Source organism: Falco punctatus (genome assembly GCF_963210335.1).
Source record: "Falco punctatus genome assembly, chromosome: 10".
NCBI classification, from domain to species: Eukaryota; Metazoa; Chordata; class Aves; order Falconiformes; family Falconidae; genus Falco; species Falco punctatus.
The window spans coordinates 33,225,878-33,252,512 of NC_137590.1; the positions used below are offsets into that span (position 1 = coordinate 33,225,878).

At 42.2% G+C, this 26,635-nt stretch overlaps 2 protein-coding genes across 4 annotated transcripts in view; both read right to left on the bottom strand.

Moving 5' to 3' along the window:
- The window catches only part of SERGEF (secretion regulating guanine nucleotide exchange factor), a 156,962-nt gene extending 145,025 nt beyond the window's left edge, over positions 1–11,937 (bottom strand). The window contains 8 exon segments of the mRNA XM_080405566.1: positions 1,021–1,179; positions 4,572–4,634; positions 4,943–5,056; positions 6,392–6,452; positions 8,587–8,681; positions 9,021–9,176; positions 9,908–10,046; positions 11,778–11,937. Coding sequence (XP_080261692.1) covers positions 1,021–1,179; positions 4,572–4,634; positions 4,943–5,056; positions 6,392–6,452; positions 8,587–8,681; positions 9,021–9,176; positions 9,908–10,046; positions 11,778–11,801 — 811 coding nt within the window. The 5' untranslated portion in view covers positions 11,802–11,937.
- Positions 11,938–11,950: 13 nt separating this feature from the next.
- Positions 11,951–26,635, bottom strand: part of TPH1 (tryptophan hydroxylase 1) — a 28,629-nt gene continuing 13,944 nt past the window's right edge. For all 3 annotated transcript variants that reach the window (XM_080405556.1, XM_080405554.1, XM_080405555.1), the window contains 10 exons: positions 23,292–23,429; positions 22,128–22,311; positions 20,622–20,722; positions 19,855–19,922; positions 18,183–18,379; positions 17,652–17,787; positions 17,013–17,139; positions 15,769–15,864; positions 15,121–15,254; positions 11,951–14,815 (listed from right to left, as the gene is read on the bottom strand). In XM_080405556.1, coding sequence (XP_080261682.1) covers positions 14,641–14,815; positions 15,121–15,254; positions 15,769–15,864; positions 17,013–17,139; positions 17,652–17,787; positions 18,183–18,379; positions 19,855–19,922; positions 20,622–20,722; positions 22,128–22,311; positions 23,292–23,429 — 1,356 coding nt within the window. In that variant the 3' untranslated portion in view covers positions 11,951–14,640. The remainder of the gene's footprint in view (positions 14,816–15,120; positions 15,255–15,768; positions 15,865–17,012; positions 17,140–17,651; positions 17,788–18,182; positions 18,380–19,854; positions 19,923–20,621; positions 20,723–22,127; positions 22,312–23,291; positions 23,430–26,635) is intronic.

Consider the following 26,635-nt stretch of genomic DNA (forward strand, 5'->3'; position numbering starts at 1 on the left):
TGCACATGAGTGTCATTACTACGTAACCTTCCTCTTGTCTCTTCTAAGAATCTAACCCTACAGCCCTCCACATGTGTCAAGCGTTCACGCTATCCTCACTGGTACAGCTTCAACATTTAATCTTCTTTCATTTCATCTTCAGGGAGAGCTTTTCAAGTCTAATGATATCTCTTTTTACCAGTCTTTTCTAAACATTTTCTAGGTTTGACCAAACACACACATACAAGCCAGCTTATTTTAGTTTATTGACTTTCTTCTGAACACATCATTTCATTTGTGCCTAAAACATTTAGTAAAGAGCAGCACACAAAAAAAGCTAGGCTCACTCTTGAAGTACAGAAATGTTAGTACAGTTGTGCAAAACCATGTAATTTGCTTCACTTGCAATGAGACCAGGTTATCTCAGATGGGATGGCAGAAGCAGAGGGTTCTCTGCTACACTGTTCTTAAGATCCATAGCTAACACTCAGGTAACCTAGGAATGATACTTACTATGCCCCCATGCCTTTCAGACAGGCACTTGCTCAGGATTATCTTCCCCACCCCCCAAATTTCTGTGCCCTGAGAGTTTGCCCGTATCTTCCTGCCAAATACCGTCCCATATCTTGAAAGCTGCAGCCGTATTTTCCTAACTCCCTATTTTCTGAAGGAAGTTTTCCACCAAATTCTTTTCTCTCCAAGAAGATGTCATAACTCACCCTGCAGAATGATCTTTAGAGGCTCATCTATATTCTGGTATACCAGTAACCTGATGATGCAGAGAAGCTGCATCCTTCTGGTGTATACACGTAGGTGCTACTGCATTTATGAAGATGCTAGGCCCTCTCATCTACAAGCACAATACTTCAGGGACAGAAGCCAAAGGATGTCCGTCCTCACCATTTTCAAGAGACAACCACTGCTCAGGTGAAATGGCAAAACTGTGCATCCAACCACTATTAACGAGAAAGAACACTCTATACATGAAATAAAGGCAATTTACTGTTTTGGTGCCATGTTACTGCTTTTTAAGTATCCTACCTGTTTGTGCCACCAAGTGGGTCCAGCCACTCCAAACTGCTCCAATCTTTTCATGCGAGAAAAAATGAGTCTCAATCTTCTTGGGCTCAGTAAGAAAGATCTCTTTGCTCACTAGCTGCCCATGTTTGTTGCTACCCCAGACATAGAGGTGTCCTTCATCTACAATAGACAGAGAAGTAAAATTTGTTGACAGTGATATACATAGAACACCACCAGATACAGGCTCTGTCTCAACTCAGTGATGTTGAGGAAAGAACAAGGTTTCATTCACATTGTGTTTTCACGGTATGCTTTCTCCTACCATTCTTTACCACGGGCATGCACACTGTAACTACAATATCAGAAACCAAGGGCCTAACACGACCTGTTTTGAGGGCTACACCGACTCCTGAAACAACCAGAGCTTTCATTCAGGTCAGACTGCCTAGACTTCATTTCTACTGCGAGCCTCTCAAAGAGGACTGAAAGACGTTTATAGCAAAGGCCAGTTTTTATTAGAAAACTAACCACAGTAGTCAACTTCTCTGAGACAAAATAAAAATAAAAAAATCAAAGCATCCTGGGGACACTCACTGAGCAGCCCCTCTCAGCCCACTCTGTTCTTGCAGACCAGCTTTCACCTCCACCCCAAAGCTTTGATTCAGTCCAGTAAATAACTTTTTGAATTGCAGCAAATAATTTAACTCCCCTCCAGTACCTGGGACTCTTCAAAGCCTGGCTGGCTGCTCCTGCTTTGCTTTACAGTCTCCCAGCCTCTCTACAAGAGCTACAAACTCCTAACTCTGCTCGTAACTCTCCTGTCTTCTTCAGCTTGAGCTAATTCAGTAAATCCCTAAAGCAGGGACAGTTTAATGCTCCCTGCCTCACCTTGCACAGTCACTTCCTAGACGAATTGAAGACACAGCCATGAACATGCAACCAAAGCAGGTACCACCCTGCCACACAAGGCAAAATTAAAAATATTATCATGCCTCAAAACAGTGCTAGACAACTAGTGAGAGACTTCTGTAAGTAACCACTTGTTTTCCCCACCCCTTTTCTAGAATAAGCATTTGAGCAAGTGCACACTCCAAAATTCCACCCACAGGTATGATTGTATTTACAGAAACATCCACATTGCTTTGTACCTTTCTCTGGTGCATGTTGGAGTTGCTCACAGCCTAACAACAAATTGACAGTAACAAGATGACTGTTCAGATGACATTCTGCCCAGGTTCTAGGCCTCCATGTTTAAAAAAAAAAAAATATAATCCACAAGAAACACTCAACAGAACACAAGCTGCATCAGGCCTCCTGAAGTCCTTTGCCACCCTATACAAGCTGCAAGCGTAAGAAATAAGTCTTACACACACAAAGTACATAATCATGGGCCCAAGAAGACCAGAAGCCATATCATTTGCAACGTGGAATTGTTCAGAGCACATGTCCACAACACTCGAGGCTCCTGGAAGTCTCAGGCCAGCACTGAACTCCTCACAAGCACCATGACAGAAGATAATCTTTGGCAGGGGGAGGGGGGGCAGGCAGGGAAGTAGGACTTGGGCTACAATATATTTAATAACCCAAGTTTGGCAACAGTAACAGAACAAACCAGGAAAATTCCACCATACACACGCTGGCAAAAAGATAGAAGTGGGGTGCGGGGAAGCCAGTATTTGTCAAGTTACATGTTACTGACAGCCATCCACAGGACTTCATGCACTCCTCGTTAAAACAACACAACTGAAATGAAAATTAAAAACAAATAAAGCAACTGTTTCATTCAAATTCTCCACTAAAATCGATAAATTCTTTCCCAGAATTAAATACATACAACTTCTGGAGAGAGAGACCAAAAAAAAGGAGGGGGGAGGTGAAGAGGTGACAGAAACAGCTTGTTTCAACAAAGAAAAACATTGTTTGTCACTCATGTTTCCACAACTAATATGCACTGCCTCTGTCACCTCCTTTTCTTCTCCAGGTGAGTTTGCTTTATCCTGGGAAATGTCACATGCTCAACCCTCATCTCATTTCTTGAGTAGGTTTTAACAGAAACTTAAGACACTAAGACTTAGCACCATATTCCCATCACTGGAGGGTTCAGACCAGTTTGGATACAGGTAGGCTACCATCCTTTTACATAAAGAAGCCACCAGTTATGTTTGCAGCAACCCACTTCCACAGTTGTATCAAAAGCCTGCCTGACTGCAGGTGTTTGGTATCATACCAGCAGGTGGCTCATGAAACGGAGCCAAAGAAAATGGTATCACAGCATGAAAGATTCCTAGAAAAAAAGAATCCCCATTTACATACTACACCCTGCAGTAGTATCTTTCCTCTATCAATTATCTTTAAAACACAACGTATTTTAAGCAATAACAAGTATCTTGCAGGATGAAGGGCAGCAGCAGCATCACATTATTAAAGCCTTTGACATGTACTTTGTTAATCTTGGTACCCCTGCTGCCAAATAGACTACTCTCTTAAATAACAAGCAAAAGCATGAAAGAATAATCTGTTCACTCTCTGAATACAGAGTGCTAATCAGGTAAAGTAGACCCTGTTTGTCCTTACAGTTGTTCTTCACTAATCACACACACACTTTGCATTTCAGAATTCAATATAATTTACATTTTGGATCATCTCCCTATACAACTAAATCTCTGTAGATCTGCATAAGCAAATACTCCTTTAATGATGACAGAGGTACCAGATGGCTGCATATTTGCTAAGAACTTGTTCCTATGAAGATTGGCAAAGACTTATCTTCATAAGGTTCAATATATTCTCCACACTTCAAAACTGTAAGATTACAGCATGAAAAGCTATTCTGTTTCCCCTTCTCTCAGTCTGCTTAAAAAAAAAAAAAGTCTTTATTAGGCTTTCATTAGTGGATACTAATTCTCCAGCATGGGAGCACTACCTAAAGATCAAAGAACAAATGCTAGACATTATGGAAGTGCCTAAGTGATTAAAGCAACTTCCTACTGCTTTAAATAAGCCTTCTGCTCTTACACTACCGCACACAGATCTGCACGCTGTTATATTAGAGCCACCTAAGATAGCTCCAGACCACCTCACGTCACCGCACAGCAGAGTGCTGTGCAAAGGCATTAGCTCACATAGCAGAAGCAGGAGAGCCACAGCAGCCCTTCCTGGGACACCCAGCGAACATACCCTTTCTCCATGGACAAAGGGTTGCACTGGTTCCAGCACTCAACCATCCAGAGCTACCCAATCTGCAATACAGAGACTTACCCAACCATGTGCCTCCACAAATCCTTTCAGAGTTTCTAACCATTAAATAAAGCCCTTATGAGTAAGTAAGGGTCTGGGCTCTAAGTCACACGTGACCCCAAGAAAAAACACACAGGATTCACAGAACTGAAAACAGGAATCTAGCTCTTAAGAAAAAGGAAATTTCTCAGAATCCAAAACTATTACTGAACAATTAACCAGTACTAAGTCAGATCATATTTTACTGGTCTCACCAAAATTAACCAAAATGTTTCCAAAGCATAAAACCTTTATAGGCTCAGATAAGGACTTTCACTTCTGTACCCAAGGCCTACCTGTGAGTAACACCGAATGATAGGAGCTTGCAGCAACTGTCTTCACCTTCACATCTTCCAGGCCTACAGAAAAATTAATCTCATAAAATTTGTACAGCAGGTACCATTTCATGCATAGACATGCACACAACTGTAACAGGATGATGAAGAATTTTATAAGAAAAGCCTTTGCTTTTGGGCCATAGACATTGCAAGACTCACTATCATTTTCCCCCACAGCTTATGACCTTGCAGGCCCATTCTGTCCTTCAGGTGCCGCACTACACGTTTATAATAACAAGTGGCTTTATAATAAAGAGGATGCTACATATCGCTCCAAATCACATTTCTGCTCTACCCACCTTTACAAAGGAATCAGATTCCTGAAATACCTGTTACTTTGCAGGGTTCCTTTGCTGTCAAGAACAGAGGGAGGGTTTTTCCTTGGTTTGCACGCTTTGCCTGAGACGCCATGCCAGTGCCCCACTGAAGAACCAAACCGCTCTCTTTCCAGAGTAAACACAGATAGGAGAGATTAAAACATCAACCACCAACAAAATCACTTAACTCATTAATAAGTTTTAAAGGTACATACATTTTCACTGATCCAAATTATACTTTTAAAAGACCTTTATGCCAAAAACATACAGATAAGCCTTATGAAGTCATCAAGCAACAAACAAGCAGTCTTACAATACATGGAAGAAAATAAAGATGATACTAAGCAACCTGTCTCAGCTCTGAGGCCTATATTAGGATGTTATTGAGGACTCAGTGACAGAAGACCCATAGCTGTAACACCTCAGGAATGGACACAATGTATTTATTACTGTAAGTTTATTGTACTTTCTCTGCATGCTAATTTGTTTGTGCGGTCCAGCAGAGAGGGACTGCAGTCACTTGTCCCTTCCTCAGGAGCTTTCATAAACTTCACCTAGCTCTGAATCAAGATGTTCACTGAGTGCAGAGCTCAGGGAAGCTTAATTCCCAGTATTCACACAAGCACCAGAGATCCCACTCTTCTTCCAAGCGTCTCCTTTGCATCTTCAGCTAGACTCCACTACTTGGAAGCCATACTAAAGTTCATGCAAAACTAAGCAAAATAAAAAAGCACATGTAGTTTGCTATTCCTCAATTTTAAACACAACCATGTCAATTGGAAGGTTTTGATTTCTAGTTATTCCATAAACAAACTCAAAGTCTCTAAGAATATCAGGAGAAATATTTAGACATTATGACACTCCCAAATACACACACAGAAGACAGTGGGAGAAACAATCAAGAGGACATGAATTTCAAAGGTGTGTGAATGAAATTAACTCCAAGTAGATTCTCCTTCCCAATAAAAGTTTCATTCTTGTGATTTTTCTAGGTGTCAAATTCATCATTAAAAAAGCCCATTTCATGTGCAGTTCCATTTTGAAGTATCTTATACAAATCTAAATCCATTATTTTGCATATTATAATGAATTAAAAATCCTAAGAAGGTATTTTGATTGACCAGAAATTTTTTCCAGAAAATCACTCGTTATGTTTTGTTTCAGAACGGGAGAAAAGAAAACAATAAGTTTTTCACTTTGTTAATTAACTCTCCCTCTCAATTCCTGGAGAACGATTCTTCACCACCAACTGCAGGAAGACGTTTCTAGTGTGTTTATTATTCATGTTAATTTGTACCAACAACTTAGTACAAGACTTTCAGGAGTACTTTCCCTGTGATATTTAAAATAAAAGAGAAGCTAAGATAAATTTCATCTTGTTTCCCTCCCTCTCCCCCTCCAAGCCATTAAAAATCCATTTCATTTGTTACCAAAATGATACTAAAATTATGACAGATTTACCTGTAGCAGCAAGGGCATGTCTCAGTCCTGCAGCAACATCCACCACCTTCTCTTTGAGAGACTACTCAAATAAAAGAAAAATATATTTTAGTTGCTTTTTGCATTTAGTGCCTCTAAAAGCAAAATATACCAACAGAAGTGGAACACTACAAAAACAGCTCTCAATTCCAGCCTGCATGTCACAATGCATATCAACATTCTGTATCACAAAGGAAGTAAACTTGGGCCAACAAAAATAAATAATAAAAAAAAATCAAGCAAAGCAACTGGATGTACAGCTTTGTGGCAATAAAACAAAAGTCACAGTCAAAATCTTCACATGAAAGATGGAACCTTGGCAATACAAATACATATAAACTCCGTGTTCCTCAAGAATTACACCAGAACCTCCATAACAAATACTGGTGACAAGCAGTAATAAAAGTTCCATCAAGCTGTTCAGTCTTACCAAGTCCTGCAATCACAGACAATACCACCAATAGTAAGTACCACCTACACCCTAAAGGATGCCCAATATGGTACAGTCTTCTTCCACATGAGCAAATCATGCATGCATAAAATTAGCGAGTTAAGTTTGCACAAGGTACTTCAATTTCTGGCACTTCTCACAGATGTAACGCTATTTAAAATAGATGGCGTCAAGCTCAAGCATTTAACAGGATACAAAGCAAAAGAGAAAACACCCCAAACGAATGCATGGTGTACATGGTCAGGGAGGAGACAGACTCAAGTTAGCACTGTCAATACCACCCTTTCTAAGGCACCATACTGGAATGGTGCTCCCAAGAAACATCAGATGAGTTAACCTAGGCAACCCCTAGTGAACAGGGGTTACCAGCTGTCCTCCTACTCCTAATTAACAAAGCAACAAAGGAGTATCTGGCAGGAGTCATGAAGCTAAATTTCTTGTCCGAGAACCCTTCCTGCTCTGAAGTTACTGCTTTCATTAGACATAAGAGGTCATATGGATGGAAAATAATTTCATTACTGTTCTCTGAATAAGAAAATACAGTGTAAATTAGGGATTAATTAGAACTCCTGTGAGAAATTTGTTTAAACTGTTAAGCTTACAGCCAACAACAGGAAAGCTTTTCTGATGTTACAGAAGTCTCAGTACCTACCAGTTAAAACATTGTAAAGCCATTAATTTGGAGCTGTTCCGAGCTCCCCACTCAGACTCAGCAGGGCCTCACCTGCAAACATCACCACACATTTCCACATGGCTTACAAGAACAACATGAGTCGGAGTCCAGCCTTTAGCATTTACAACTGAAGGTACCAGACAACAGGGAAATTGTTATCTAACTTTTTCATCCTATTTCCTTGGAAACATGATACTGGCGGTCAGATAAGCAAGTCAATGTACTTGTCAGTTCCTTTACATGAAAAAGTAAAAATAATTTTAATCTCAAAACTGATAAAATTAAAATATATTCTCTGAGGTCTAGCTTTCCTGCAGCTACATACTTTCTCACACCACTATTATTTTGGGGGTGACCAAGCTTATTTTTATCTAACTATTTTTACAGCCAAGAAATACTATCACAGTCCTCGTTTTGGGGGAAAGAAACTCCAAGTCATAAATACACTCAAAAACCCAACACATGCTTAAAAACACAGAACTGTCACACCAGAAGCACAAGAGCAATAGATCAAAAGAAATGGCACAGTTAACTTTGTTGAACTCCATCATGCAGCTTGATTTTTTCAGGGGTGGATTATTGTTGGTTTGTTTTGAACTATTAAGCACAAATGCCTGACAAGGTACAGTGAATGCACATACCCTTCACATAGCAAAATTATCTAGTATCTTACCAACTTGAGGCAAAACTTCAGCTGGAGTAAATCTGGAGTTTCACTGCCTTTAGTATCACTTTACATCACCTGAGCATCAGGCTCATTCTGCAGATGTTAGCAAAATACATTACGAAACACTATAAGCCATAGTGAGAGAGGTAACTTTCTTCTAGAAGTGAGCAACTGCACACAACAAGAAAAACAGCCTTACCTCCTCATTTCTGGGTCAATGACCATTTTTAGTCCTTTACTTTTTAAGTTTACTGTAACAGGCTTTATAAAAAAAAAGAGTTGAAAAGTCTGGCTTTAAAACCCACTGAGGCCAGGTGACCTTCGTAAGTTACTGGAAACAATATGAAGCACAGAGCTCTAAAGCACAATTCCTTTTACATGTTTACCTCAATCTTTTGTGGAATCAAGCACGGACCTGAAATTTGAGGAACTCCTAATTGTCCAAAATTGTTAGACCCACAGGACAGAACCAGACCAGATCCTGCAAAATGAAGCATTAGAGCCCAATCAGTAAATCCCTAAGCAAAAGCAAACCCATGTTACATTCCAACAAGCAAAGTACCACAGCCAAGTAGCTCAAAAAAGGACCTAATGTGTCCTGTCCCAAAGCTCCTGAGGCTATAGGCTTCTGGTCTTACACACCATGTTCAATAAAGGTCTGAAGTTCGCTGGGATACCAGGAACATGGAGCAATTTAGTTTGCAAGGCAAGCAGTTTAAAACCTACGAGCACCTATGTATCACACAAGCAAGAGTAATGTGGAACTTTCAGCATGCTCTCTACATCAAGTTATTTATTCAGCTCACAGGAACAAACTTACCTACTAATATGATTGTAAAATCCCAGCCACAGGCAACTTGTTTTACACAAAAGCCAGACAGGGCAGTGCACAAAGTAAAACACAGTACATCATCCGTGTGATTCAATCCCAACTGCCCATCTTTGTTATGGCCACATACAAAGAGTCCTCCTGAACCTGAAAGAAAAAAAAGCAAAACAAAAAACAACAACAACAAAAAAATCATGTTGTACTTCACAGACTGATAAGTGTACATCCATGAGATCCTGTGTCAAAGAAGGACAACGATTGCGTGTTATTTTAGGCACTGCAATCAAGTAAAAAGAAAGAGAAAATTATTTCTGATGCATCAGAAACATCTCTGATTAAGTACAGCTATGGGGAATTAGGTTTGTCAAGGGAGACAATCCATATGGTAAGACAGGCACCTCTCACTAAGATGCAAGATGAAGTCTTTTTTTTATCATATTCACATCTGTCTGTATCCCTCCTTTCCCATAATAAGTTATGGCATACAGCATACCTTACAAAACCAGATGCTATTTTTGCTCCATACCTTAAAACTTCTCAAGATTGAACAGCCTCCCACCTGATTCCTCCCTCTGTCCCACCCTCCCATCCTCAATACAGAAAAACTGACTGCTTTGTATGAAAAGCTGCTATATGAAACAGGTTAAGAAACAGCCCTCAGGTAGCCATACAGTAACCACACAAGATACACAAACCGGGAAATTTCCCAGAATACTGAGTTAATTGGCACAAGAGGAACCTGTTTTGCAATTAAGACTTGTACTTGCTTAGAAACACAAGCCACAGATAGGTGGCAGCATCAAATCAACAGGGAAACGCGGAAAAAAAAAAAAAAGTGTTTAGAAGTCACACACTCCTTACAAGTGCAATGTTTTTACCAGTGATAACTGCAGAATGTCCCCCTCCTCCAGTAATGCTTTTAACGTCTTGACATTTGCAGGAAACATCTTTCAATGACTGAGGTACCAGCACATCCTCTTTATGACCAAGACCAAGTTGTCCATAGCTGTTTGCACCCTTCAAATACACAGAGAAAAATAACACATTTTTTAAGAAGTTAACAAATAAAGATGCACATCTGCTCCTAAGAGCAAACAAGCTCTTAGGTCACAGGTTAACCTGCCAGTATTTGGCCCTGAAAATCCCCCAAAATGGCAATCTTCATTCTTACTGCTGTCACACAGGACCCCTAGAATTACAGACCAGGACTGTCCTAAATTTCCTGTCATTAAGACTGCCTTTGCAACTCCAGTATTTTAAGAAACATACTGGAATATATCCTGGAGTAAGACTAACTGCACGCTAAGAGTTATCAGGATGATTACTAGCAGATTCCCGCTCATCACTAAGATCGTATTCATGCCAATGCTTTCTGGCAGTCCATGTCCAAAACGAGATCAGAAAGACACATAACCTTGTTCTGGAACCTAAACAAGTAAAGCAGAAACACTTATCCCTCATTATCTAAGTTTTTTAACTTAAAGTGGTCAAAATGAAAACATACCAACTATAGTTACTATAAATTTATAAGTATAAAACTATAGCCACTAAACTAATCCTAGAAAGCAAACGCTAAAAACATGGTAGGGCATCAGAGATTTTCTCAGCCAATTTAAGCTCTACTAAGCATCCAACTGTTTGAACAGCAACTTTAATTCACAAAGGTGGGTTCAGTAAATTCTGTAGCCCACACACTGCAGTAACAGCAACACTCAACATCCACGCTGCTCCCAACTAGTGATCCCCAGGGGGGCCTTCCCTACCTCACTTGTGCCCCCCCTCCCCCCCCAAGATGGAGCACCTGGTGTATCTTACAAGGACATATTTAATAAAAAAACATTTTGTACCTACAAAAACAACAGCATTTTAAACTAAAGCTAAAGCTGCTCGCTTCATCCCATAGTTAACAGGTGGGTGAGGTGTCAGGATTTGAGCTCAGCAGGCAGATCGAACTGTCTCACAGCCACTACTAGCAGCAGACACTTTTAGAGTGCTACTACTTCACCGACATAATTCTTTTGAGAAGGTATGTCACAAGCTCTCGTTTTAGCCTATAACTTGCAATGAATTTTCAAGCCTTCAAAAGCAGGCAAGCTGAGATAAGGTGCAGAAAGAAAACGGGTGCCTGAGGAACTGAGAGCCCCAGGGGCCTGCCCCCGCTCCACTTCCAAGGCTGACAGGTTATTTTTACCAGACACGACCGCCACAGAGCAAAACGAGCTCCCAAGGAGAAGAGATGCCCATTTAATGGCTCTAGGACCTCCTTTGCTCCCCAGGTAAAATCACAGTTCTGCTAAATCACGGAAAATAAATAAATAAAAGCGCTATTTCTGTCGAAGCGCGGGGTGCTGGGCCCCGGCCGCAGCGGGACGCGCCGGCCCCTCAGGCCGAGGCACAGCCCGGCCCGTGACCGCCCCCTCAGCGCGGGGCCGCCGACCCTGCCGGCCCCCGGCTTCCCGCCGCCTCGCCAGGAACAGGGGGTCCGTGAACCGCGATAAGGGCAACTCGCCACAACTTTACCACAGCGTTATTCTGCCGGGTTTTTTTTCGGGCAGGGGGAACCTTGGCCCGCCCTTCCCCGGGGCAACGCGCACGGCCCCGGCCCCCCCGACCCCTGCAGCAGCCCACTGGAGGGCGAGCAGCTGGGCTCGGCGTCCCGCCCGTCGCCCCCGGGGACCGAGCGGCTGCGGGGCAGAAGGAGGCCCCGGCTCCCCCCGGTCTCCCTCACAGTGCCGAGCACCTGCTTACCCACGCGAAGAGCACGGGCTCCATGGGGCCGGCGGCCCGCAGCCCTTCCCGCCGCGCCGCAGGCCGAGGAGGAAGAGGCGGGCCGGGGGCGGGCTCCGGCGGGCCCCGCCTCACACCGCGCCGCCGCGCCCGGGGCTCTGTGGGGAGCGCGGCCGTCAACTCACGGGGTGGCCGCCAGGCAGCCCTCACCTCAGGGCAGCCCTCACCTCAGGACGGCTGTCACCTCAGGGAGGCCACCAGGCAGCCCTCACACGACGTCGCCTGAGGAGGGCTGTGCCAGGGGCGGGAAAGGGCAAGGAGCCGCCGGCCGGCCCCCGCCACAACCCTCGGGGGCACCTGTGGCAAAAGGCTTCGGCTTCCACCAGCGACCTCCCCAAAAGCCCTACTGCCTGGTCCTGCAGTGCCTGGTCCTGCTGGGCTGACAGCAGGGGGGCACCCCCCAGGGCCCAGGCCGGCCGAACTCCTCCTCAACTCACCCCTTTCAACAGGGGAAAAAAGGCAAAGCCTTTAAAAACTGAGGGGAAGCCAAGCCACCCCTCAAACACACACATGATTCCACTCAGAACTGTAAGTCACATATGCGGAGTGTCTGAACCGTAACATCAAACATACAAACCCTTGGTCAGAAGTGAGTGCTTCGTGTTTATTGCTACAGTGCTGAAGTCAAGGGTTGGGTTTTTTTCTTCTAATAATTACCAAAAAGTCATTTATTTCATTGACATTTAAAGCCTCCATAATAGTTTAAAATATTTAAGTTATTACTGTTCTACATAGCCAGAAGGTTTGGATGTGTGAAGCCAAGCATATGTGTTACTAATGCTGTGGAAATGATCTCCCTATTACTTCCAGCAGTTTACTTAATCTTTTTGCTACACAAGTGCAAATAAAGATACAATTGCTGTTTTTCCAAAGTGTTCAAAATTAGGTGCTAATTTATCAAGTATAAGGTTTCCTACTTGAAACGCATACATAGTTCAGATAAAGGTTTGAAGTAACACAGATCTATGTGTTTTTCAACAACATAATAATCTCAACGTTTATAAAAATGCAGCTGAATATTAACTGTTATCACAGAAGCAGACAAAATAGATCCCCCCTTACTATATGCGTGCGAGGTTTCTTCTTTAGAATGACAAAGCTCCTAAAATCTATTTTGAAGTGTAATGTAAGCCATAAATGTTGTAGACCATTATTTCTACATCTTACATGTTCTTTAAATAATAAAAAGGTTATAGTGGGTTAATAGTCACAGAAAAAAAATATGTAGACTTGATTTAAACAGTGAATACACTTGGAAAGATTGAGCCAGCGATTGCTTATGGAGTAGATGTGGCCTACTAGAAAGCATACAAAACTCAAACTGATTTTCAAGCACAAAAGGTTGGTGAAAGTCCTTTCAAGCTCTCAAAATCCTGGGCTACTATTTCCAGTGTATTTAAGATTTCAATCGTTTTTTCCAGTGAGCTGCACAGCTACAAATTCCGGATTTCCCGATAAGCTCTGCCTATGAAGAATCAGTGCCTAGCATGCTATTAAACACATCACAGATCTTCCACTCAAGTGTCTCGTGTATCTTCTACGCATTTCGTGGGCAGGGGCGGCAGAAACAGCAGCTGGCACAGCTTTGTGCAGCTGTGCAGGATACTTGAAATCATGGAGCCCTGGAAACAGGGAAGTTTGCTACTAGGTGACACGGACAATTCAGCAGGATAGTGCTTCCCACCACTTGTAAAGTGCTCTTTGGAATTAGATATATTTTATGCTACAAGGTAACTTGTTGCATTCACAGCCGGGGAATTCCTATGAAATGCTGGGACCTTCTAGTTATCTTTCGCTTGATAGGGAAGGAAGGTGTTCGGGCCTAGTAAAGAAGAAACAAAATACATCTTTGTGCAGGTCAATAAAGTGACTGAGCAATCAATAGGATGCTTACTCTTACAAAAAGCAGACTAGACTATGAACTTTGGCTGTTACGTTAAACTTTGGTGTTCTTTTAGAACCAATGAAACTATTTCAAATATTAAATTGTAATTTGGAAGCGGTTTTAAGCTTTGTGCCAAATCAGAACCTGACAGCTTGCTATACTTTTTTGCTAAATTAATTCAATCAGGAAAAAGGCAAATGGTATTTCTGTAAAGAAAGATCTTCCCTTGGGGGCAATATCAAGGACAAGAACAAAAATCCTGACACACTGAGCCAATAGTAAATCTTTTAAAATAAACAGGATTGGGATTTCATGCAACAGCTCTGTATCTCTGCCTTATACTAGAAGCATGCCAAATGGCACATGTGCAGTTCTTTGGGGGCAAGAATGACCCCTTTGAAAGCACAATTTGACCCCTCAATTTAATCATGGTGAGCCTGCAGCTATTTGTGTCCCGATGCCTGCATTGTAATCATTCAAGTTTTAAACTCAGTAGCACAGACTTAGAGGCACTGGTTACTATCGCTTCCACGCTATGAAGTCTGCAATGCTATAAAATTAGTAGCATAGACTACTAGAGTCAGAAACAGACATTTTCCTATGGCAAATTACTCCGTTATTGCCTCAGAAGCCATCTCCTGCAGCATCTGACCCCAGCCCTGATCCACTGACCACACTTTTGCTCCAGTCTAGCAATTTCTCTACTCCCCCACCAGCTTCTCAAAGGCAACTCCAGCCATTTTATCCAAGGGGCACGGAGGAATACATTCTGTAAGGGACTTCACACAGAGAAACAAGATAAAGTTGTTATCCTTATGGGCCATTCACTCTTCCATTTATAAAGGAGAGAGTTCTGCACACAACACATTACATTCCTAGAAAGAAATCAGTAGGGAAAAGAAAAAAGTTGCCAAGTGCACCACACTGCTGACAGGGGTGTTAAACTTCCAGCTGCTTGCCCATCTTGCTGAGGGCATCGCTGACAATGTCCAGCTCGTGACGTAGCTCGTTCACCACGCTGGCGATGCTCTTTGTGTCTTTCAGGACCTGCACACTTTGAGTATATGGATTGTACTTCACACCAAATGGGCGCTTGATGGTTTTTGCAAACTCTCTGTTCAAGTTAAAACAAAGAAGAGAGGTAATTATAAACAAAACACAAATGCATCTTCTGTATGCAGTCAGCTTCAATAGCCACTTTTCTAAACTGATTGCTTTCTTAAAAATAGTTGTAATTGTTATACAGTTCATTGTCTTTCCCACCCAGTACCTGGAAGACCAAGCGAATACAAATCTCGGCTTTGCAACCCCATGAAAGACAATTATAAAACTGTGATAAGAATAAAAGGGTTTGGTGCTGCTACAGAAAGATGCATGAAATCAAACCCGCTTTTATAAAACAGGGGGAAAAATCTGTACCTCATCTTTTCCTTTGCTTCTTCAAAACTTTCAGAAACAAAGTAAACCTCCTGGAAAGTTGTAATGAGGCATTCTTGCTTGCAGGTGACCTTCGGATCAAAAGGCTTGACTTTGGCACTGCCAGAGAGTGAGTGCTGGTAATATAACGTGTTATCACGTGTCAGAGGGACATCATCACCCAAAGAATCCACAAAGAAGATGGCATGAGGTAAAGTGAATAAAAAAAGATGAAGTGAAACCATATTTAGTGCATTGTTTCTTAAAATCTTTTATCTGCTGTTGAACAGTGGTTAAAACTTATCGAATGGAATAACTCTGAATGGTCATATTCTGCCAACCTGGGTGAAAAAAGGGATTCCTCAGGCACGAGGCTCATGTCTAAACAAAAGCAGTATTTTCAGAATCTGGTTAAACCAGTAGAGCTTTATTCTGAAAATAGTTACTTGGAACCTAACGCTAAGAAATACCAACTATGTAATGATTCCTGCGAAAGACATGGGAGCTGCTCAGCGTACACCCAAAAGGAAACAGTCCAGTAATTATTGCCACAGTGAATTTAGAATTATACTTCATAAGAACCAGGGCAAAACAGTGACAATAACAATCGGGTACAAAGAAGAGAGGTAAATAAGCAGTAGATATTCTTACCGTGAGCTCACTAATCGAAGAGAGCAAGCCAGCCCCATAAACTCGTAGCTGTCCCTCTTGCTTGCACAAACCAAACTCTACAGTGAAGAAGTAGCACTGAAACACAGAAGGGAGTAAAATTATTCAGTCTTCAGCAAAGATGCTGTGGTGAACTAGACAGGGGCACTTTTGTCTGTAGGTAGTGTGAAATGGTTGCAAATATCAATCATCATGCAGTTATTCTCAGATACTTTTAAGTATAAGAGGAGGGAAGCCAGAATGGAAGGGTGAAGAACCACAGGATTGCATGTTTCTCACAAGAAACATTGATATTACAGATCACCCAGCTAAGTTAGAAGCTGAGAATGTCAGTAGCAACACCCAGATGCAAATCTGTTATAAGAATTACTGTCATGACGTGACATGCTTCAGCTTAAAAGAAACACTAGATGAAGATGACCTCTGAGTGAAAACATCAGCCCACTACAGTTTGTCTCTCATTTGCTTAGTGGCTTGTAAAATTAAAGATGTTAAGTTTGCTAGATTTCAGGATTTTGGCAGGTATATGGGGAGGAACGCTACTTTCATAGATGGCTTAGTGCTGCTCTCACTGCAGGTAGTAGAAATTTTACCGCTAGCTACACCAGGGGGGTGTGTGTGTGTATAAATTAAAAAAAAAAAAAACCAACAAGCAAACAAGTTCTTTCATAACTGGCATCAATTCTTTTTCATCTAAATTGAATTTTCATCTTAAAATATTTTTTCCAAAGCATCCAGAAACTGATATCCAGGAAATAAGATTAATTTATATTATGTGAATTTCTTGGCTGAAAAGTATCTAATGTGCTTACCACACATCTAGTGCTTACCACATTCAATGAAAGCACCATATCATTGCAATTCATTCTACGCATTAAAGAAATAAGATTACTTTTAAAATCATTGAATTGTATTCCCAGAAGAAGATCTTGTTTGGAAGGAATAGACCACAGAATTTCAATCTGGAAGAAGTGATCTACCACCAGAAGATAGATGCTTGACAGCCAAGTGAAGAAAAATACCAATCGCATCAACCTTAAAATGTATTTTTATCCTAGCACGGAGAACGGTTATATGACCTGAAAGCCAAGGACCAGTGAAACACATGGATCTAGCAGCTGGTGTGGCTGATGTTGACATGAAGCTCCAGATTTATTTGATGGTGTAGGATTAGCCTAGCAAAGCATGAAGCTTTCAATGGCATCACCAGGCACTCAAACACTCACTGTTGCCAATTTTTGGACAGCCTCATCTGATGCTCCAAGTGACGCAAGACCAATTTCCTGGGAGAACTGGGCAAAACTGGGTTCAGCCAAAAGAGGGACGTGGCCTAGGAGCTCATGGCATGTATCACTGGAAAAAGATACAAAATAAGAAATCTCATGATCTGTCTTTGTGGTAGAGTGAAAAAGAAGCACCACTGAACAGATACAATACCTTGCATTAAACTCTTTAATATACAAAAGGCAGAAGATTGTCAATCATGTTTAGCTGAAAGCAACTGAGCAGGTCGTAACAATTCTACATAAGTACTTAAACTTAGATTTTCAAATGAAGCTGTCTAAAATTAAGATCTGAGCTCCACACTTATAATGCAATTGAATATCAGATTAACTCTGTGCACAATGACATCAGTAAGAGCTCTCCAGTAACATGCTGTACTTCAAAAATCCTGTGCTTATGAAGGTGGCACTTGAGCATGCTGAAACTTCGTTACATTCAGCGCAAAGTCTGAGTCTTCAACACCTTAAAAGTAAGTTGTCTTACTGGTGTTCTTCAACAGGTTTTAAGTAGCTTGGCACTGGGCGGTGAGATTCAAAATTCCCTCTCTCTCGCAAATTCTACACCAAGATTAAATGACTCACGGCTCTGGCGTATAGAGAGGGTCCGAGCTGTGTCTAACATATTGAGTGCAGTGAAAAACTCTAAAGGCTAATCCTGCCAAGAAGTCTCTGGGTGACAGATATCCAGCAACGGGGCGAATGGTAAAACCTGTGCACTCTGAAAAGAAATGGAGAAATTGTACATCAGTGTAGAATTACACAACTTTATCACCTTTCCTGCTACAGCTGGGGTAAAAGCCACAGCACTACCTACCTCTGTGTCTGCAGACTTCCTATGATTCCCTGTCTAAAGCCAACACAGTACAGCTTTAAATATATAATTTAAATAAATAAAAATCTCTTTACCCAATCCTAAGGGTCTCTTTAAGCATTGCCCATCAAATGTTGCTGTTTGGATATACTCAAAGAACAATACATTACAAACAGGGATGGCCAAAAGGCCAGAACCAATACAAGCAAAAGCGACCAAGGATGTTTTCTTGTGCCCACAAAATAGCAGCGTGGTTTGCAATGGACCTTATTCCTCTTTGTGTAAGAAAATTAGCATGTTACCTTTCAGGAAGCGGGACACATCTTCCAGCTGGGGGATATTGTCTTCCCTGTACCCACAGTATTTGGTGAACAAGGGTAAGTTTTTAAGGTACTCTCTGCAGGCATGAGTTGGGTAAAGCTTGTTAAGCTCTCGATATACAGTCCCCCAAGTCTCAATCTCCTCGTCGGTGAATTCAATCTTGGGAATTGGGTCACCACTACAAGGAGAAGAGGGAGAAAGGGCATTCCTTAATAAATGGTTAGTAACAGGTGACTCATTTACCTACTATTATTAAACACCTATACGACTGTGAAACCTGGTCAGGGCACATCAGACACTGCCAAATACACAGTGAGATCTGGTCTATGCCCTGGCCAGCTTTCAGTCTAAGGGCCTGCTCTCTCTTCCACCTAAACCAACTGACAAAAATCTTTGCATTGACCTCACTGGAGCCTGAAATCTTTGGTTCTGTAAACAGTTTCTTAGGTGTTGGATGCTGAGAGTAACATGTAAAGTACCTGCATAACCTTTACAGCTTCAGGAGCTCAGAACACATCTTTTTTCCCTAGACTTCACTGTCTGCGATTACTTTCTACTACCTCTTTGATTTGTTTTAGAAAAAAAGAATTCCTTAAATTAACAACTCATTTGTGTAGAAGCAGCTAAATATCCACATTCGGTACAAATCATAGTTCTATGCAGAGTAGACAAGCATCTGTCTGAACATATTAAGTGTAGTCCATCTCTCCTAGTCAGCCCTCAGGATCATATTAAAGTGGATTATAGCAAGGATGTGACCTAAAGTCCTCTGAAAGCAATGGGAGTGTTACACTGAGCTTCCACTGCCAGCCAGGCAACTAGCATGGCAAATGCTTTCTTTCCCAAGGGAATCTCTGTTAGTAACCAGCTCTGTGCTGTGGTAACCAGTTGCATTGATACACCGTGCAATACAACTCTAGATACCCACCATTTCTAGGTAATTTCCAACTGAGGAACTCGGCATCAAAATTCAAGCAGGCAACAGCAACATGGAAGTCATATTTAGAAAGAATTTACAGCACTGGGCTATGAAACTCTTACTCCTTTAAGAGCTCCCTCCCCCAAGCAAGAAACTTGAAGAGCTTCTGTTCACAGAAAACTTCTTATCTATACATCACATGCACTAGTTTGAACCAGGAAAGAACACTGAAGTACTAACAGTTGCCCAGAGAGTTTACGCTCGGTGGTCAGCGGGTTTTGCCTCCCCTCCCTCTCCTTCGCAAAGACCAATCTGCCCTAGTCAAGCCAGTACGCCTTGGCACAGGCAGCTGTGCAGTATGCGTTGTCCACCTCCTTCCTCTGTTGCACCCATTTCCAGAGAGGTGGGGAGGGACCGCAGAGCACAAATGCCCCACGCTGCAGGAAGCCCACGCTGGCATCGCTGCCCATCTGAGGATCAGCACTGCTGCAGATGCTGTAATGGCTGAGCAACCACAGCCTCAGACTGATCACAGGCCTACGGAGCTGTAAATGGCCTAGATCTACCTTTTAATCTTGTCTTATATCTCTCTTTGGTTTACCCCCTTGGCTCTGATTCCCGAGCCAAGCATGTCTCAGTGCGATCCGAGCCCAGGGAAGGTAAGCTCCTGCCAGTCCACTCTGCTGTTATTTCAAGGCACCCAGAAGGCTTATTCCCGAAAAAGTCAAGCTTACTGTTTGTAGTTCATAGCCAGGTCTGCAAAATACTTTCTCCTCTTGCGATAGACATTGTCTTTGAAACCCTTGTGGGAGGAAGGAGAAAAAACAAAGTTAATGAGTCTTCAAGCTGTGGTAAATAATTTAAAACAAGACACCTGAAATTTCTTCAGTTGGGAAATACAAAAGTACACTGTGTAAGAATGAAAGGACAGGGCAGGAACCTCATGGCTGTAGTCTGAAACATGTAATACCTGTGACTTAAACAAATATTCCAATTTGAAGTAAGAATCAGCGGGTTTATGTATGCAACTATACATTCAGTAGACAAGGATTCATTTAGTCATATCAATATTTATACAAACTTTGTTACTTGCTTGATTATTCTAAATTACAGAACAAATTACCCATTTGCACTGCCCAAGTACCAATTTGTTTGCTCCAATTATAGGAAGGAAGGAAGAAAGAAAGAGAAGGAACAAAGCCGGCCTTCAGAACAGCACTTTTTTTTTTTTTTTTTTTTTTAATTTGTATGCGACCACTCGTGGCCCAGACCTGGAGTCCTCGCACGAGTAATCCTTGCAGAAAGGTGTGGCAGCTGAATCCAGTAATGGCCTTCCCTGAATTAGGAAAAAGATGTGACACCCCCAAGAGAAGGTGCTTAGACCCACAGAGACACGGTTGAGAGGAAGGAGAGGGAGGAGGAAAAGCTGCAATTTTTTAAAGTAAGCTCCACAAAGTATGTTTTCATTAAGGATTGGGTGTACGGAGGAAAAAATACTTACTGGATGGTCAGCATCCAAATCGGACCCGTACATCAGCACTCGGTTTGCACACTTATCCAAATCTGAGATCTTCTTTGGAAACCAGGGAACATTCTCCATGTCTAGGGAATGCATGGAATCCACAAAGTTATTAATAACGCCGAGCATGCTGAGGGAGGAAACGCTACTTTCAAGTATGGCTATGGTGGTTACAAGTGAAATCTATAAATTAGAAGGGCATGAATAAGACAAGGGAGTCCACTGCCTATCTGGCACCAGCCTACAGCTCACACTTCCTCCTCTGTCACTGCCACAGGCTGCCTACGGAGCACAGCCAGCTTCAAAGCATCTGGGGAGGAAACAGTTAATATGGGTTTTCTGTGGCCCTTAACTGTTCTTACTGTTCGGGTAGCATCTAGAGGCTCCCACTGAGGCGCTGCTGTGAATCTTCTAAGGCTCAAAGCGTGCAAAGGAGCAGGTAAGTGATCTGCCCGTGCTCCCAAAGGAGCAGGTAAGTGATCTGCCCATGTTCCCTGGGCAGAGCGGAAGCAGGTCTGAGTCCTCCCGTCCTGTTTTAATGACCACGGGAAATAAACGTTCCTCTGTGGTCATGGACCTCAGAAGCACCCAGCTTTGCTGACAGTTTGTGAGGGAAGGTGGAGAAGGAGGTCCTGCAGCTTCAGAGAGATGCTTCATTGCAGTTTTGCTATTGACTATTTCTGGTTTTACTCTAGGAGAGTCTTTAGCCAAGCTCTCGGTAGAGCTGCAAATACACTGGGTTTCTGCCCTGATGTTCTCCAGTTTTCTTAAAACGGACAGGGCAGGTGTCTGTATTGACATTCCCCTTATTTAGGGCCACAGTAAGCCGTTTTTATCCAAGAACACCAGATCACTTTCCCCTAGTTGCCAGCCTGTGCCAAGCACAGTGGCTGAGAAATACCTGGGACCAATCTCCTGCTGCCCTGAACTTTATGGCTCTAACTAGAGGCAAAGGTAAACGGCATGTGAAGCATCCTAAAGTTAAAAAGCACCGCTTCCACACTAATGTAAGTAACTGGTTATGATGAAAACTGGTTTTAAAAGATTTAAATCAAGAGCTACATGGGGATAGTGCAGAATCCATCTCCCACTCTTACCAGTACCTGAACTGAACTGGGATCCAGCAGGTGTTACCACCTCTGTCCCCACACTGTACAGTCCCCAGCCAAGCCCTGCATCCAGACCTTGCTCGCACTGGCCTGCATGGGTGCAGGGATTCCCATCGACACCACCTGTGCTGTACGGAGAAGGGACGGGAGCACAGACAACAGACAGGCAATCTGCACCCTGAAACAGCCTGTCTTCCCAGGTGACACCAGCCAATGCAGCCCTGCTCGTATCAACCAGCCTACACTCACAACAGGGAAGCACGAACCTGGCAGCTGCTGGCTGGAAACCCCTCACAAATGCAGATGTGGACACCACGAAAAGATCTCAAATCAACACATTGGGAAGTACATTTTCATCAGAAATGCCTTTTGTACTTACCATCTTGCTGGACATTGAAATGCTCTGTCAGGTTCATGGAGACAACGTTGACGTGGGATTTCAGGAGCTGGAACATCTCATTCAGTTGTTCCCTGTTACTGTCACAGTCCACAAATATCTCAAATTCAGAATTCCGTCTCTTGGACTTCCGTGACTCAATGTGTACCAGATTTACATGCTTCTCCTGTTTTGTAAGAAGTAATGTTTTCAAACAGATTGCCTAAATCTAAAATCTGTTTTTCAAGGTAATATTCTACTGCCACGGACTACTTACAACCTTTGTGAAGCTATTTTAGTTCATTGGATCTCTTGGTTATTGGAGGGGGAAGGGCATGGTTTGATTTTTAAAAGCCTCCCATTCAGAAGAAAATGAAAGACAACCTGTGTTCTTTCAATTTCGTTTACATTCAGGAAGCACAGAAAGACACAGTGAGGAGATTTAAATTCATAGACCTTTTTCTTTCATCACTCCCATAGGAAGCTGATTAGCAACTGGGTCTGGGGAAATTCACCAAAATGCCAATCAAATCACCACGTAATTATCTCACAAGCAAGCGAGGGATTTAAAAGCAGTAGTTTTCAGGGCATAAATTGCACTTTTATGTTATTTGAAAAAATTATTTAATCATATGTCTTATATCAGGAACACAGAGAAAACGCTAGGTTAAGACATGCAGGGCCAGCCGACAGAGCAGGGTGGCACAGCACGTGCCCTTTGTACAATGCCTGCCCAGTAATCGGAGGAGGGCAGGTGTGCAATTGCAATTCCTCGTCACCCTCAGTCTGGCTAGGCAGGGTGACACGGGCACTGGCCTCAGCCCAGTGCAGGTCAGCAGCCCAAGCACCTACCTGCCATCAGCAGGAGCTTCAGACGCAACTCTTACAGGCAGCAGAAACAATGAGGGCCAATGCCCTTTTCATGAGGGGAAAAGACAAAACTCTCTCAGTCTTTAGTCCGTGCAGATGATGCATTTTGTGAAGATTTCTAGCCAACCTGCATCTACTTTCTGAAGCATAAATTTGCCTTCGTGGGTAATTTTGGGTGCAAAATGGGAGCCAGGTTAGGAATCACAACCTTAATAAATGGGTGTGATTAATTCTAGTGTGTTCCAAAACCACCCTTAAAACTTAAAACCACAGAGCTGCTGTAGCAATGATTATTACCTGAAAGAGTTTTAATGCTTTTACAAGTCCCCCTACTTCATTCTTCAAGGAAAAAATGATGGCTGTTCCTCCTCTTTCAGATGCGTGGTCTTCATTCTCTTTATTATCGTCAATCATCATGTAGTTTGATTTATTTAACTAAATGCAAACAAATAACAAGGGGTGGTTATTTCGAATGGCTAGCAGTGCAAAAAGTGTAACACTTTACACCTCAGTTAGTCTTGGGGTAATACTGTGCTTTGATGGATCAAAAGGACAAAAGGAAAGGTGCCAATTAAATCTTTACACAATAACAGGCACGGAGTTAGGCACACTTAGAATCTGTGAGAGCTGAGGATGAAATACCGAGATTTCTTTTTTTCAGTTGAATGATTTTATAGACATCTTTAGTCATTCTCTAGGATGCAGAAGATGTTTTTCAACGTATAGTTTACAATTAGCGTTGGTATTTTGGGGAGGGGGGGAGCTATAAGACGTTAGCAGAAACAGTAAGCTGAACAAAATACTTGTTAGCAAATTCAATGAACATTGGTAAAGAGAATAATCCAAAACCTGTAGGTTATAGGTAGGAAAAGATGGATCAGGATTTAGTAGATCAGAACTGAAAAATTACGGTCTTCCTCTCACTACATCTCTGTAAAAGCAGTACTTTACAGTTAAAGGAGACAAAACCTAAGGCATTAAAATGTTACACTGACCATAATCTCTTGACTATAGAAACAGTCCCACCCTGATGAACCACAACCAAGCTATTCCATCTGTCAGGTCCCCCAGTTCACATGCCAAACCCTTATCATAATCACCCAAATCACACACTAAAAAAAATTTCAAACATCACACAATGCAGAACTAGGTGGGTTTGTACCTTTTACTAGTGATCACACTCCTGTGTTGAAATCACTGGATATCACAGACCATATTCTTAGCTACATGTAGCCAGGCCATAAAGAAAGAGAACATCAAAACTACTTAGAATGTGGAAAACGCAAAGTAAAGAAAAAATACAAGGCTTAGAAGCAGAGGCTGCGTCTCTCATGTCTTCAAACCTTGCAAAAAGGAACAAAAAAAGGTGAAGTTTCTCAAGGAGCCAGTGAGAAACAGGAGAGGAACAACAAAGGCATGTTACTGCTGTTTGCAATGCCTTTTTGATCTGACACAGCTTTTAAAGATACAATCATTTGGTGATATTTTTGAGAATGGAAAGAGCAAAAATAAAAATGCACTCAAAATGCAGCAGTTCCATTGATTCCCTTCCACAGTCTCTCCAGTTTCCACCTCTTTAAAATGGATTATGCTGAACAGCTAAGTATTCCTATCTATAATAGATTCATTTAAAAATAAAAAACCAGATTTTACCTATCTTTTATCAAAACATTCCCATTTACCTTTCAGGTTAAGAAGGTAATCTGCCTAACAAAATAGTGAAATTGGTTTCATTTTAAATTGAGTGGTTTACAGCAAAGCCAGTATTTGATGCTGCCCTAAGAAAGGTTTCAAGAAGGTTACTAGACGTGAGCTCTTTGGGGTGCTGAGGTGGCACCCCACGGAAGAGGTCTTGCTCCAAACCCACTGATGCCACTGGAAAGAGCTGGATTTCTGACTGGATTCCCACCTCTAATGAGTTGTCACTACATGATGAGCCTGGACAACAGTGTCAGTCCATCACACTGTTTCTCATCCAGCAAAGGCACTGATGTCCGTCAGCTTGAGTCCAGACATCAAATTCCCAGCTAAAAGTGGGTGATGGGGCCCAATCCAGGCTCCGCTGAGCAGCCTGCAGGTTTCACAGCTCACTTCAGAGTGTCACATCAGGATCACAAGGGCCAGGAACAGGCACTGGCCAAGGGTGCTCCAAGCAGAAAAGAAAAATCTAATAACTCCACAATTACGTATAGGTTATTGGTCATTTTCTTGAGTGCAGAGATTGCCATTTGTGTAAGCCAGATCCTATTCAGATGCCACTGCTGTAGAAGAAGCTGGATGCAGAGAAGTCCCCGTTAAAAGCAGAGTTAGATGGTGTTCTCTGAAGGCAAAAACTGTTGGGCTGTTTGATATATGTGGCTTTTATGCAGCACGTTGGCTTAATTCCACATTCAGGATCATTGACTTAAGATCAGCTTATGAGATTTGGCATACTTGCATGCGATATTATAAGGTGCACAGCTAGGACAAACGGAATGCGTTGAAGACTCATGTTCTTATTTTGTATTTTGCTAGTACAACTAACATTGTGGTGACAACGCATCGGGTGCCTACATTTATAAAAGTAACATGGCAGAGACCAGCGAAGAAAATACAACAAAATGCAGTATGTTCTTACATTAAGTTCTAAAAAAGACCTGTAACTTAAGAATTTGAAAAAGTTGCAGAAGACTAATTCAGATGCCTACAATGCCAAACGCACACCACTTATATCTTTAACCCTAAACCAAAGTTAATCTTTCACTTTCAATTAAAAAATGGACTGAAGGCAGGTCTGCAAAAACACAGCATTAATTTTGGTGCAAGACAAAAGAGTGATGCAAAATCAATCCCCCTCCTTCAACAGTTGCACCTTCACTTTTGTTTTATTCTGTATCAGGAACTCAGCTCTCATCAAATCTGATTAGATTTGTCCTTTGCACAGTAAGACATTTGAGGTGGGTTTTTTGGGGGGAGTGTGCATATTAATATTCTATTGATGCTTGTTATTAATGATGCAAATCATTACTCAAGTCTTCACGAAAATACACAAATACAAGGATAGTCTAACACACTTCTGGAGATATCTAGGTGTCTCCTGGTTGAAGATCGCTCCCTTTGGAGCCTGTAGCCATCACCTCCTCCTTCTCCCCCTCCCCACAGAACATTCCCTGTCAGACAGATATTTGAGGGTGCATATTTTGTGCTTTAATTCTTTATATGAATGGATAGCACAGATGTAAAATTATCCGAAGATACTCAGCTAAAGGAAATTACATTTAGGGAGCTGTAAATGGAAGACTGAAAACAATCTTTTAACAAAAAGTGTTTGATGCAGATTAATTGTACTTGATAAAAAGTCCCTACAGCCATTTTATATCCTACTCCCTTTTCAAGTAGCCGCTTACTTTCTTTTGACACACTCAGTAGGAAAGGATGGGGACACAATCTTACGAGTGTCCCAGACTAGGTGCCGCCTTACGGGGGCATTTCCAGCCGCACCGAGGGTCCCCCTCGCCTCGCTCCTCGGGCACCAGCCCCGAACCTGCGCTGCGGAGCTCATTTAGCGTCCGAAGATGCGAGGGACAGGCCAAGCCCGTCTTTTTTTTTGTGACACTTCACCCCGGGACAGCCAGCGTTCTTGTTCTCACCGGCAATGTCAC